This window comes from Callospermophilus lateralis, chromosome 4 (assembly GCF_048772815.1).
Source record: "Callospermophilus lateralis isolate mCalLat2 chromosome 4, mCalLat2.hap1, whole genome shotgun sequence".
Classification (NCBI taxonomy): domain Eukaryota; kingdom Metazoa; phylum Chordata; class Mammalia; order Rodentia; family Sciuridae; genus Callospermophilus; species Callospermophilus lateralis.
The window spans coordinates 116,293,873-116,306,855 of record NC_135308.1 but is presented as its reverse complement, the minus strand read 5'-3'; the positions used below and the strand labels follow the sequence as shown (position 1 = coordinate 116,306,855).

Sequence of the window (12,983 nt, the reverse complement as noted above, 5' to 3'; positions counted from 1 at the left end):
AACTGGGCTATGTTTCATTAACTCTGAATTATTTTCTATATTTTGAAAAAAATGTATGTTTATTTATAAAGATATATTTATATATTTTGTTTTTAATATATATTTATATATGATGTATTTATTATAGATATATATATATATTTTGCAGTGCTGGGGATCAAACTCAGGGCCTTTCATCTAACACTGAGGTATACCTTGAAAGTAATTTTTATATATTAAATTTAAGTAGATCCTGATAAGTTTTCATTGATCTATTTTTCTTCAATTACTCTGAATTAGAATTTTAAATTGTTATAATTATTTGGTATTTGTCTCTTTGTGACAAAGAGAAAGATGAAATGGTGAAATATTTTTATCTGAATTTTAAGTTCTTGAAAAAGGCTATAGTGGAATCTCTCCTGATTGTTGAATTAATGTTTGAAGTATGCCTGTATGGTTCTCTAGATTTACTCTTAGATTTCCAATCAGATATTGTTGCTTTCTTTCATTAAAAAGGAAGTAAGTTATTGAAAGAACATCTAAAAGTCCTCAGTATTTATTGAGACCTTTTTCTTTTTAAATCAAAATTAGAAAACAGCACTTTGGAAGAAGTAGAACACATTTCCAAAAGTTCCCATAGTGATGTTTGTACTTACAGAATCTCTGTAGACTGTTGCAGGATGTTGGCTGCTATGTAGAAAAATCCTATTTTAAACCCAATTAATTATATATTTTGAGATCTATTTTCAAAATGAAAAGTGGAGTGGGATATACTTTAACAAATGAAAGCATTTTACTACTTATTTGTACCAGTGGAAATATGAAAAGAAAGAATGCAGTTTAAATTTACCTTTACCTTTGGGGGACTTATTATTCCCAAATGGGTAAGTAGTTACATTTGTCTTCAATGAGTTTGATAACTTTTATTTTTCAGGTTGATGATTACCCAGAATTTTTGAGTTCACCTGATAGAGAAATCAACCAACACATTCGTATCATCTATTCTTCAACTGTTTTGAAAAAAGAGTGTGAAAAATCAAAAGGTGTCAGGAAATTCATAATTCCATTTCATCATGCCAATGCTAACAACAAAAAAGGTATGGAATGTATTTCTCAAAATGATGTAAGATCAGTTTCTTTATGAGGTAGAAAAGCTACCCAATGTTCTGTAAATTGAAGATGAACTGACTAATCCATTATCAGCAGCTCAGTGGTTGGGCACAATTTGCAATAAATTTAGGGTATGTGGAAAGGAAAGAAAGCTTGGAGGGAGAAAGGAAATAAGGCAGGACAAAAGGATAAAGGAGGAAAGAGAACTGTATTCAGTAAGTTTTTTCTTTTTTTTCTTTTTTTTTTTTTTTAGTTTTAGGTAGACACAATATCTTTATTTTTTATTTTTATGTGGTGCTGAGGATCAAACCCAGTGCCTTATGCATGCTAGGTGTGCACTCTACCACTGAGCCACATCCCTAGCCCCAAGTTTTTCTTTTGTTTGTTTGTTTGTTTTAAAGAATGAGTTATAATTTAGATTCCATCTGGTCAGTTCTTATTTCATTTTAATAATCATATTGACATCTACAGGTTTTAACAACAACAAACCTGGTAAAGAAGTACAGTGAGAAACCTGAAGGAATGTGAACTTTCCTCTAGGATACTCCTTGATAGTTGCCTCTATAGCCATCAAGGAAAGCCATGAGGTTCTGCCCAAATAGTTATGGCTATCAAGAGCACTTATTTTTCATTCAGAAATATTTGTTAGGAATCTTCACTATCAAGGAAAACCAGAGCTGAATAGTAGTTAAGATAGTAAAAACAGATTTTACTCAGGAGTACTGAAATAGGGAAAAGGAGACCTTAGTATATATAACTCTACAGTTTAGCTAAAACTGAACAATGCAGAGAATATAGAAGTCTAAAAGTTGAGGCCTAGTTGAAAAGCTTAGAAGAATCTGAGGAGCGTTTGGTCAAGGAAAGAATCTTTGTCACCACCCAACAACTATAATACATGACTACATCAATCTTGTCCTTAAAGAACTCAGTGTCTGTTGCTGGTGATTTCCTGTTGTGCCCAAAGACAGCTGGAAGGACGATGGTGCAGTGGGGAGAGAAGGGGAGGACAAGGAGTCAGGGCTCCTGGCATTCACCTGATGCTACCAGAACTGCCATCCTTATGTTTCACATTTGGGGCTTTTCTTGTGAAGAAGTTTAAAAACTCCAAGGAAAAGTGGATAAATGTAGAATATAATATATAGTTCAATAACAGTGTTTGTTTTCATGGTCTTCAGAGAGAGAGAGAGAGAGAGAGAGAAAGAGAGAGAGAGAGAGAGATTGGTACAATAAGAATTGTGTATTTGGTCTTTGCCCTCTGTTCCTGATACAGAGCTTTGAAGATCCTTGCAATTTCCCAAGTAGTGGGCCTGATTGGAATACTGTTACTCATAACAAACTCCTTTCAATGATACCTGAGTTCAAGTTAATGAAGTGGCACTTGGTTAGCTTCTTGGTAGCTTCAGGATTGAGGCTGGCTGTCTGAGGAACTAACTATGTGATTAGAGAATTGGAATTTTCAGTCCTTTTCCACCTTCACTCCTACCCTGACCTCCAGTGAGGGGAGAAGGTCTAGAGACTGAGTTAATCATCAGTGGCCTATGATTTAATCAATCACTGCCTACCTAATGAAATTTCCACAAAAAAACTCCTGAATGATGGGGTTTGGAAAGCCAACTGGGTTTGGAGAGCTTCCAGGTTGGTGACACATGGAAGTCATTGAGAGGGGTGTGCTGGGAGAAGGCAGGGAGGCTTTGAACCCCCACCCCCAACATGTTGCCCTGTGTATCTCTTCCATTTGGCTGCTTGGGATTTGCATCCTTCCTAATAAACTGGTAATAGTAAGTAAAGCACTTTCTTGAGTTTCATGAACTGTTTTTGCAAATTATTGAACCTGAGGTGGAGGGTTGCATGGGAAAAGAAAGACTTTTTCTCTATTCTCTGTGGTTGGCTTTGAGAATCAACAAGAGGCAGATTAACAGGAGAAAAACATGCAAGTTTAATTTGATGTTAATCATTTTACATGGCAATGGAAGATTCATAGAAGAGAAATGGAGACCCCCCAAAGAAGACAGACCTAAAAGCTTATATACTATCTTGACAAAGAGTGATAAATTGTGGAGCTGTGAAAAGACAAATCAAAGGGGTTTTATTTAGCTAGGTGCTGTTGTCAGGAGGAAAAGTGACCAGAAAATATATAGGGGAATCTAATGAAAGATAAAGGTTATTTTACTAAGTTTGTGCAGATTCTTCTTAGTGTCAGCTCCCTATCTCTAGGGATAAGAATGTTCTTTTCTAGGTATGGGGTAGGGTAGCAAGGTTAAATTTTTTTTCATGGGAAATTTATGTCCCAACTTTAAAGTAGGTCAGTGAGCCCTTCGCACATCTGCTATTTTTCAAGCACTATCTGGTCAAAATGGCCAATATGCTAATGTGGATTATTTAGAAATGACTTACTCTGGCCCTCTTCAGGGGGGAACACCCATCTGAAGTGGGGACAGTCTTTTGGGACTGAGTCCTTAACCTATCTGGTGTATGCTAATTCCAGATAGTTAGTTTCAGAACTGAATTGAATTATAGGACCACCATTTGGTGTTCAGAGAATTGAAGGATTGGTTTTTGGGTGAAGGTAAACAACCTCACTAATTTGATGTCAAAGTGTTGTGAATAAAAATAGTCAGTTATTTAGAGATAAAGATATATAGATATAGATGTACCTAGAAATATATGAGAGTCCTTTAAGGTGTCTACCCCTATGACTGGGAATTAGTGAAAAGCAGAGAAACAGAGCATGAACTTGGACTTGGCTAAGCCAGGTCTAAATCCTGGTTCTTACATCTCCTGACTGTGATCTTCTGCATATCACTTAAACTTTTGAACCTCAATTTCCTCATCTCTGTAGTCACTGTATTACCTGGAATGTTATGGCCAGGATTGGGCACACAGCCGGATGGCTGACTTAAGGGAGTCTGCCATCAGGATTGATTCCTTTGCATAGAAGAATGGAAGAATAAATGTTCATGGGGGCACATGGATAAGCCCTTCTACTTCTGGTGTCTAGCCAGTGAGGGCAGACTAGCCTTTATTAGTCTTTCATTGTTCACTAGACTTCACTTCTGGTCAAACTCAGAGCCTCTTGGATTATTGAAGAGCTACAAAATGTGGGCAAATTTTATTTGTATACTTTTATGGATAAGCACTTCTCCACACTGACATGCTAGGGCATGGAAACTGTTTGTAAAAGTTGTTGTAATTAGTAGGCTTATCAAATCCCTGGTTGCTTACCAGGTCTCTTGTTGCACTAATTAGGGTGTGCAACTGGTGTTAGTTGCCTTAAATGCATATTTACCCTTGTTCACAAGCATAATTATTCTTGGCTTTCCCCTCCCAACATATATAGGAACATCAAAATACACATTGAAAGAATACAGTACAATATATATAGGTTTTATGAAAGTTAAATTCCTAGAAACCTTGCAAATGATGTTAAAGCAATGAAGAATTTATCTGTGTACATACATAGATCACACCTTTTGCTACCTCTTTACTTTCATACCCAAAAGCACCATCTGATACTTTTCTGCAGGAGCTTTTGAAACACAAAACTATCATGATTACATGGAGCCATAGCACATATTAGAAGAAGAAGAAGAAGAAGAAAACCTTTTCCCATCATTCCAGTAGTGATGTGTGCTGTATTTTGTTTTCCTCAAAACTCTTGGTTCCTTGGTTTAGATATTGCATAGGACCCCATGGTTCACCCTCTAGACATTTTGTAATATGTGATCCTGAAGCAAGATACAGGCTCAAATCTATTTTATTGTCATTACCGAAATCCTTAATGTTAATAAGGATGATATCATGCCTAGAGAAGCACCAAGCATTAACTACTGAGTATTTAAATAAAGATAATTATTAAGACTGACTCCAAGCCTCTTGGGTGAAAGCCTAGGGAATATTTTTGTCATATGGCAGAAGTGTCCACACACCAGTCAACTCAATCATCTGAGCAAAGTAAGTTCAAAATTGCAAGTCATTTGTAGTAACAATACTTAGTTTAAATGATCACACTTTCACAGGATTCCCAATTAGGTCCAACTTTTTCAGAAATATAGAGAAAAGGATTTTTTTTTTTTAGTATACATGTGTTCTTATATGGGGTATGGTTAGCACTTTGAGTCATACTTTTTACATTTTATGAAAAAGGTGGCTTTTAAACTCCGTTGATTAGCTTTTACTATAACAAACACCTGATATAAATCATAGCAGGAGGAAAGAATTATTTTGGCTCACAGTTTTGGAGGTTTCAACTATGGACAGTTGACACTGTTGCTTATGGGCCTGTGACAAGATAGCATGTCATGGAGGGGAGCACATAGTAAAACAAGCTGCTTACCTCATGGTGGTAAAGAGGAAGAAAGAGGCTGGGGTTCTAATATTCTCTTCAAGGACATGTCCTTGATACCTAATGTCCTACTATTAGCCCCACACTTCAAATGTTTCACCACCTTCCAACAATGCCATGAGCTGGGGATGCATCCTTTAACACAGTGGGCCATTGGGAGACATTCCAGATCCAAACTATAGAAAACTTTAAATGGACAGTACTGATGGGAGCAGAATGAAAGTAGTGAGCTGTATTAGTTGTTCAAGGTCTTTCGTAGATTGGGTTATTAAATACTCATTTCAGGTATATAATAGAAATGTTTTATTTCTAGCATGATTATGTATAATAATACTATCTGTGGCCACTGAGTACTTGAAATGTGACCAGTTCTACTGAGCTAATCCTAACCCTAACCCAACATGAAGCTCTCTCTTCATATTGTTGTTTCCTCTGCTGTACAGAAGATTTTTAATTTGATGTCATACCATTTTTCCATTCTTGGTATTATTTCCTGAGATACAGGAGTTCTATTCAGGATGTGCCCTAATTTTGCAAATTAAGATACTGAGGCTAGAGCAACAAAGTAACTTTAAAGTTCACATAGACAATTATGGGAAAGGTCTGAATTTGAGCACATTTTAATATCAGAGCTGAAGGTTTTTTGCTCTATCAGGGTGCCCAACTATATTCTTGGACAACTTGCAAGTTTTGATGGGGATTTATGAATAGTCACCAAATCAAGACATGTGGCTAGGTTTTCTTTGTAAATCCAATCAACTTGTTTAATTAATAATCAAATGCCTTTTTAATTTTTTTAAGTCAAGGAAGAGAATAATGGCCTTATATTTTGGAGAAGCAAAAAATGTAGAAGTCTGAATGAATCCTCTCTCAGGTGAGATTGTTGTTTAGAGTGTTTTTAACTTGCTAGTCAAAAGTTATTTCATATTGCAATTTGTTTTTCTTTTTGCTTTTTCTCTAATGGCTTTGAACTGAGTTCTATATATCTCATACGTGTAATGATGAAGAAGGTATTTTGAGAGAACTTTCTCCTGAATTCAAATGCAAAAGAATATATTTTTTTCTAATTTCCATGGACTATATAAAGGTCTATAATATAAATAAATAAATAATTAAAACTGAATTTAAAAACACTGATTGAGTTCTGGGTCTGTGCAGGACACAATGTTAGGCTCTATGATGAGTACACGGATGAGTAAAGTATAATTTCTATCCTTCAGAAATGAACCCTAACCAGGATGTAACATTTGCACAAATATAATACAACATAAACATGCTAAGGGTCCTAAAAGAGTTGGAGCAGTGTCAAAGAGATTTAAAGATTTAAAGGGTAAAGATTATATTCAGTTTGGGGAGAAGTCAGAATGTCAGATGACAGTTCGTAAAGGGATAGTGTACATGGAATGGGACACAGCAAATGGTGGGAATAGTGTAAACTAAGACTAAAGGAAGGTAAAAATGGAAAACATATTAGGAACAGTAAGCAGTCTAGAAGTCTTTGAAAAGTGCAACTGGGCCCATACTTCGGAGGTTCTTAAAAGGCCTGATGAAGATTTTACATTTCATTTCATAGAAATTGAGAAAACTATTCAAAGTACAACCAGGAGGATATGATAGAAATCATTACTACAGAAAAAATAATCTAACAGTTGTGCTTAAAATGAATTTGAAGCAAGGAAAGATCAAAGACTGGTGGGAAATAGTGAGAACCAGAACTGGGGTGGAGGTAGCAAGAATAAAGAAAAAGGGATGGAAGGAATAAACATTTCAAAGGCAGAATCTACAAGACTGCAGTTGATTGAAAAATGGGAGAGATGGAGAGAGAAACCACTGTGGTTTGCAGCTGGGGTGACTGAATGGTGATACCTTGCAAAGAAATAAGAATGCAGAGGGATCAGGCCCAAGGTCTGGTTTAGACAGAGTAAGCCTGAGATCCTAGAGGGTGTCCTCTGGTGGAGAAGTTCATCTGAAGTTAAAATTTCAGTCTGTACTGAGAGAGAGAAATCTGGGTGTAAAGAGATTCCCAAGTTGCATAACTTCAAGAATGATACTATTATATAATTATGAATCTAGACATTAGAAAAAAGAGGAGAGCATAAGATTCTGAGAGCTGTCTGTCATGGGATTTGTAGGCATGGAGAAAGTGAGTTTAATTTGGGGTCCTGAAAGAGAGGCATGGCAAGGAGAGAGATCCATGTTAGGAAAGCACTGCAAAATGCTGTGCAGTAAAAGTGAAGTTCTGCCTGGGGAGTCTTCACAAGCCTGTGGTGACCATGCTGCGTGCTGAGGTTGCTAGAAAAAGCTTGCCTTTTCTCACTGCACTTTCAGTCACTGAACAAGAGGATCTATAAATTCTCTTCTAATCCTAAAGTATTATAACTTCTTTTCTCATGCATGAAAAATGGTTTGCAAATTTTTCCCCCTTACTGGGAACACATCACCATTTTTCTTTATAGAATTTTAACCTCAAATGCTTTATTTGGGGTCTGGGAGTCAAGCACAGTGGCATGTTCCTATAGTCCAAGCTACTTAGGAGGCTGAAGCAGGAGGATCATTTGAGTCTGGAAGTTCAAGACCACCTGTGCAACAACATAGTAAAACCCTATCTCAAAAAGAAAAAAAAAAAAAAAAAAAAACAGTTATTTTGGGGCTGTGGGGATTTAGCTCAGTGGTAGAATGCTTGTCTAGCATGTATAAGGCCCTGAGTTTCATCCCCAGCACCGCTCCCACCCCCACACAAAAAAATTTAATCTTAGAATCTTACAACTAACTATTTTGGACAAGACAACTGGTCAAAAATTGGCTACAATAACTGTAATTTTCCTAAAGGTGTTTAAAGAGTTAGGTATAGAAACATTCTCTGTGTTTCTGTCAGCTTTCTCAGGGCTTTGGAGGTTCTGATTATATAGAAACTAAAACATCAGAAAATCTTATTGGCTATGACAGAATTGACTCATAAATATTCTGCTAGCATTGCAAACCTCAAAACACACATTATAAAGATAATGGTGGTATTAAGGAAGGGACAACAGCTAGTCTAACTGAACTCTTTATACTAAGATTTTCCAGTGGGGTGTTATTGGCATTTCGTGGTGCACCATTCATGGTCATGTGAAGTGGTCCCACACATTGTGGGAATTAAGCTTCTCTGACTCTTATCCACTAAATGCCAGTAATGCTGCCCATTTATGGTGGCAACTAAAGTCACCCCCATGCCTTTCCTGTGACTGCCCCTGCTGGCTCCAGCTCTCAACACACTGGTCAAGAGGTCAAGTTTGTTAACATTTCCTCCATCCTGCGCTCTTTCCTGCATCCTTATACTTTCTCTTGACTTCCTAGTCAATATCCTTGCTGGTCCTGTAAGATTTTGTGCCTGGGTTTTTACTAACTACACAGTATGAAAATATAATAATACAGATTTAAAATGGTTACCTCTCAGTGGGATTTGGTTTTAACAGCCCTGCTGAGGTATAATTGACATATAATAAACTATGTATACCTGTTTTGTCATATAAACCCATGAAACTATCACCACAATCAATATCTCTATCTGTCCCTTCCCCTAACTGTGGTCTGGAAAACTTTTTCAAGACAATAAACTAGGGCACTCGACCACTGAGCCACATCCCCAGCCCTATTTTGTATTTTATTTAGAGACAGGGTCTCACTGAGCTGTTTAGCGCCTCCCTGTTGCTCAGGCTGGCTTTGAACGGGAGATTCTCCTGTCTCAGCCTCCAGAGCTGCTGGGATTACAGGCCTGCACCAACCACACCCGGCTGCCTGATGTCTTTTGAAAGCTATTTTTGCATACTTTGTCTCGTTTCTTTTGGTTGTTTCAGGTGGGAGTGTTTTTTTGGTCCCTACTACTTCATCTTTGCTGGAAGCAGAAGAAAAACTAGTAGAATTTTAAGCTTATACTAGTATATATGGGGAAGAATTTGGACTAGTATTAGATACTTCCTGGAGCCCAGGGTCATTCTGGAATTTCCATAAAAGAGGATCTTTGGGTAGCAATAGGGGAGATTAGGGAACTCATTTACTTAGAGCATATGTTTATTTGGGGCGGCTCTTTTTCCCTCAGTGGTCACAACTACATTGCTTTTATGTAGTGTAGATATTTATTTGTCATGGCTTATTCTGGGGAGGACTGTTGGAGAACCTGGGGAGTAAGAGGAACTAAAGCCACACCCTCTTGGCTTCTGTCTTTAGGACTCTGCTCTTTCAGGCCAGTTTACCAAGTCAGTTCCCGACTGTTAATGAAGATAATCCTAAAGCTCAGAAAGACCCACTAATTATGAAAAATTCATGGATACCTACTATTTTGCCTTTTACAAAAGACAAAACCACACACTTAAAAAAATTTCTTAACAATGTTAAATATCTAAAACAAGTTTAGTTTGAGAAGTCAATTGAATATAAGAGCTCATTTTCCCCAGCCTTCCTGCTGTTTGAGGTTAGAATGGTTATAGGGACTTGAATTTGCTTGCCAGTAAATCCGAATCTGGGACACCCAGTTCTTTCTTAAGTGTTGTTACTGCTTTGAGATTAGTCTACCCTCTTAACACATGCTGAGGAGGCAGCCCAGGTCATTTGAGGCCATGTGAGGAGGCAGTCCAGGTCATTTGGAGTGTGGAAATAAAGCCGACTTGGATTAATTGCAAAAGGCCATGACTTCTTCAGGTCTAGATGATTCTGTTAACTAGCTACAAAGGTTTGGGAATTACTGGTGTAGATAATCTACAATGACATCAATTTTCTCTTGGATTGTTGAGACTCCTGAGTTCTATACTCATAATGTATTTCTTATCCATCCATTAAATTGTCTCTTTCCACTTCAGATATCCTGGTATAGGCCATGATAATCTGTCACCTGCACAACTGAACACCTCTAACTACTCCTCCTTGGTACCACCCCACCTTTGCCTCACTATCTATTATCTACATTGAAAGCCAAAGTGATCTTTTTATAACGACCATGATGGCATTCTATTACACAAAAAAATAAAACCTTGTACTGTCTAAACATCCCTGCAAGACCTAGTCTTGACACACTGCACCAGCTTCACCTCTCACTTATCACAAAGGCTAGAGCACAGCCCAAGCGCTCTCCTTTCCCCTTGGCCCACTTTCTTATCCTTCAGGTCTTAGCTTAAATGACCCCATGTCCGAGAGGTTTTGCCTGGTCACCTGGTCAAGAGTATACCACTATCTGACAAAAAATGTACAGCTTTCTTTATGTGAGTTTATTTCATAGCACTTTTGAAAGCTGCAAGTACATGTTTATTGTTGTTTGTCATCCCACTAAATGTAAGCTCCATGAGAATAGGGACTTATATACTGTTGTTCACTGAAACATTTCTGGTGTTGACCTAGTGCCTGGGACATAATAGATACTTAATGAATGAATGATCATGTTCTTTACAATCTAGCCTGGCTTACCTTATATGGACTTGTAGGAATGTGATCTGGTCTAAATCCATGTAATAATGAATCATGTTTTGAAGTCCATGTTGATGTATTTTTACTGTTGTCCTCAAGGTTGTGATTTCTGAGCTTCTGGAAGAGGGTTCTGTCTAGTAGCAGGGCACTACGTGAAATTCTGAGCATGGCCTTCATGACTGGGAGGGTTAAGGGAGAGGCAGTTCCAGTGACAGCCATCATATTTTGACATATGGTTCCCAAATTTTCTAGAACACTGATACTGAGTCTCATTGTTTTCCTCCACTTTAGAAAAATAAATGGTTTCTAATGAATGGTTGCAATAGTTATTTTAGGTTATCATGGAGGTTAGAACTCTGTTAAAATTGTCAGAAACCTAGCTTGGGTTAAAAGAGGAATTTGCATCATTACCCTACCTACATGTATGCCTGCATGAATGGTGCATCTCTACACCATGTACAACCAGAGAACTGAAATCTTGCACTCCATTTGTATACGATGAATTGAAATGCATTTTGCTGTCATGTACAACAAAGTAGAATAAATAAAATTTTTTTTTTAAAAAGAGGGATTTATTGGAATTACTGGAGCAACTTCTGTGATTCAACACTCATTCAATAGTGGATGACTGATATATAGATAAATAGGGAAATAGATATACATGGAGGCCTATTTATCTAATCTGACATATTCTAATTATTGGGCTTTACGTTCAATTTTAGATGAACAATGGTGAACAAAATCAGCAAAGTTTAGAAACCAAACCATGGTGATGTGGGAATGGTAAGAATGAAGCTGCATTAGGCACAGCTGGAACTAGGTGCTGAATGCACAGAGCTCTCTGTCTCCTCCTCTAATGTTTGTGAGTCAGCTTCATTTTTTCTCACTGAATCTCTTGTCCTCCATGGGTCAGACAAGTAAGTAACTACCTGTCTTAAGTTCTCCGCAGCTCCCACTATTAGACATAGGCCAACTCACATATTTTTATTTCTCAAAATTTTAAAATCCTGGAAGAGGTTTCTGACTATCCAGATTGAATAAATGACTCACTGTTTAAAAATATCCACCACAGACAAGATATCAGGGTCTTTAAAAACATGGCAGCTTCTGCGTACCCCATGTATGGAGCGGAGGAGTAGTTGCCAAGTAAAGCAGGTGGGGAGGGAGCTGGGCCTACTAGCCTTTAGTTTCCTAGCACTGTCACCTCCACAATTAAACATCTGAATCAGGAGTCTAAGCAAAGGGCAGGTCGAGATAGAAAATACTAATTAGAGGACTAAAGGATGCTACCATGTGCAGAGCTTTGAAACACCTCTGAGGTGCAAAGCTTTAGACTTAATTATGAGAAGCTGCGAGTCATAAGGAGGATGCTGTTATCCTGGGACATGAGACCTACATTAATATGATTACTTTTCAAGGTAATAATAAACAGCAGGCCTTTAAACACCTAAGGGATAGAAAACAGACTTGTAATCTCTGATGATAAGATTAAAATTTAGGTCTCTCTTCAGGGTAGCTCTCCATCAGTGGATAGTTCCATGTATTCATATGGATTTTACAAAAGAAAACACAAGCAGGTTTTTCATCAAAATTGTTTTTTTAGGAGAGATGTATCTTGTTTTTCTTAAGAATTCCCTAAAGCTAGGGGGCAGAGAGAAAAGAATAAACAAATTCTCCAATTCTGTATTAACTGAATCTCAGTTTGGTTGGGATGGTAATGTGCTCAGTTTAAAGCATTTGCCTTCCTAGACATCCTTGTTAGTGGAGATGGCCATGTGGGCAAGATCTGTGTGATAGCTATTAGCTGAAATTGTGTGAATTTTATGTACATCACTAGTTTACATTTTAAGGTCGACAATCCCAGATATACTCTCTAAATTCGGAAAGATAGGCCACGTGACAAATGATTTCATGTGACATAGAAACAGCAATATAAGTTCCTTCTTTTCTTTCTTTCTTTCTTTCTGTACTGGGGATTGAACTCAGGGGCATTCAACCATTGAGCCACATCCCCAGCCCTAGTTTGTATTTTATTTAGAGACAGGGTCTCACTGAGTTGCTTAGTGCCTTGGTTTGCTGAGGCTGGCTTTGAATTTTTAATCCTCCTGCCACA

General features: G+C 37.5%; 1 protein-coding gene across 3 annotated transcripts in view; it reads left to right on the top strand.

The window, feature by feature from the left end:
• C4H12orf56 (chromosome 4 C12orf56 homolog) overlaps positions 1-12,983 on the top strand; it is an 85,375-nt gene that overhangs the window by 29,665 nt on the left and 42,727 nt on the right. For all 3 annotated transcript variants that reach the window (XM_076853070.1, XM_076853068.1, XM_076853069.1), the window contains exons 2-3: positions 914-1,076; positions 6,233-6,305. In XM_076853070.1, the coding sequence (XP_076709185.1) occupies positions 914-1,076; positions 6,233-6,305 (236 nt within the window). The remainder of the gene's footprint in view (positions 1-913; positions 1,077-6,232; positions 6,306-12,983) is intronic.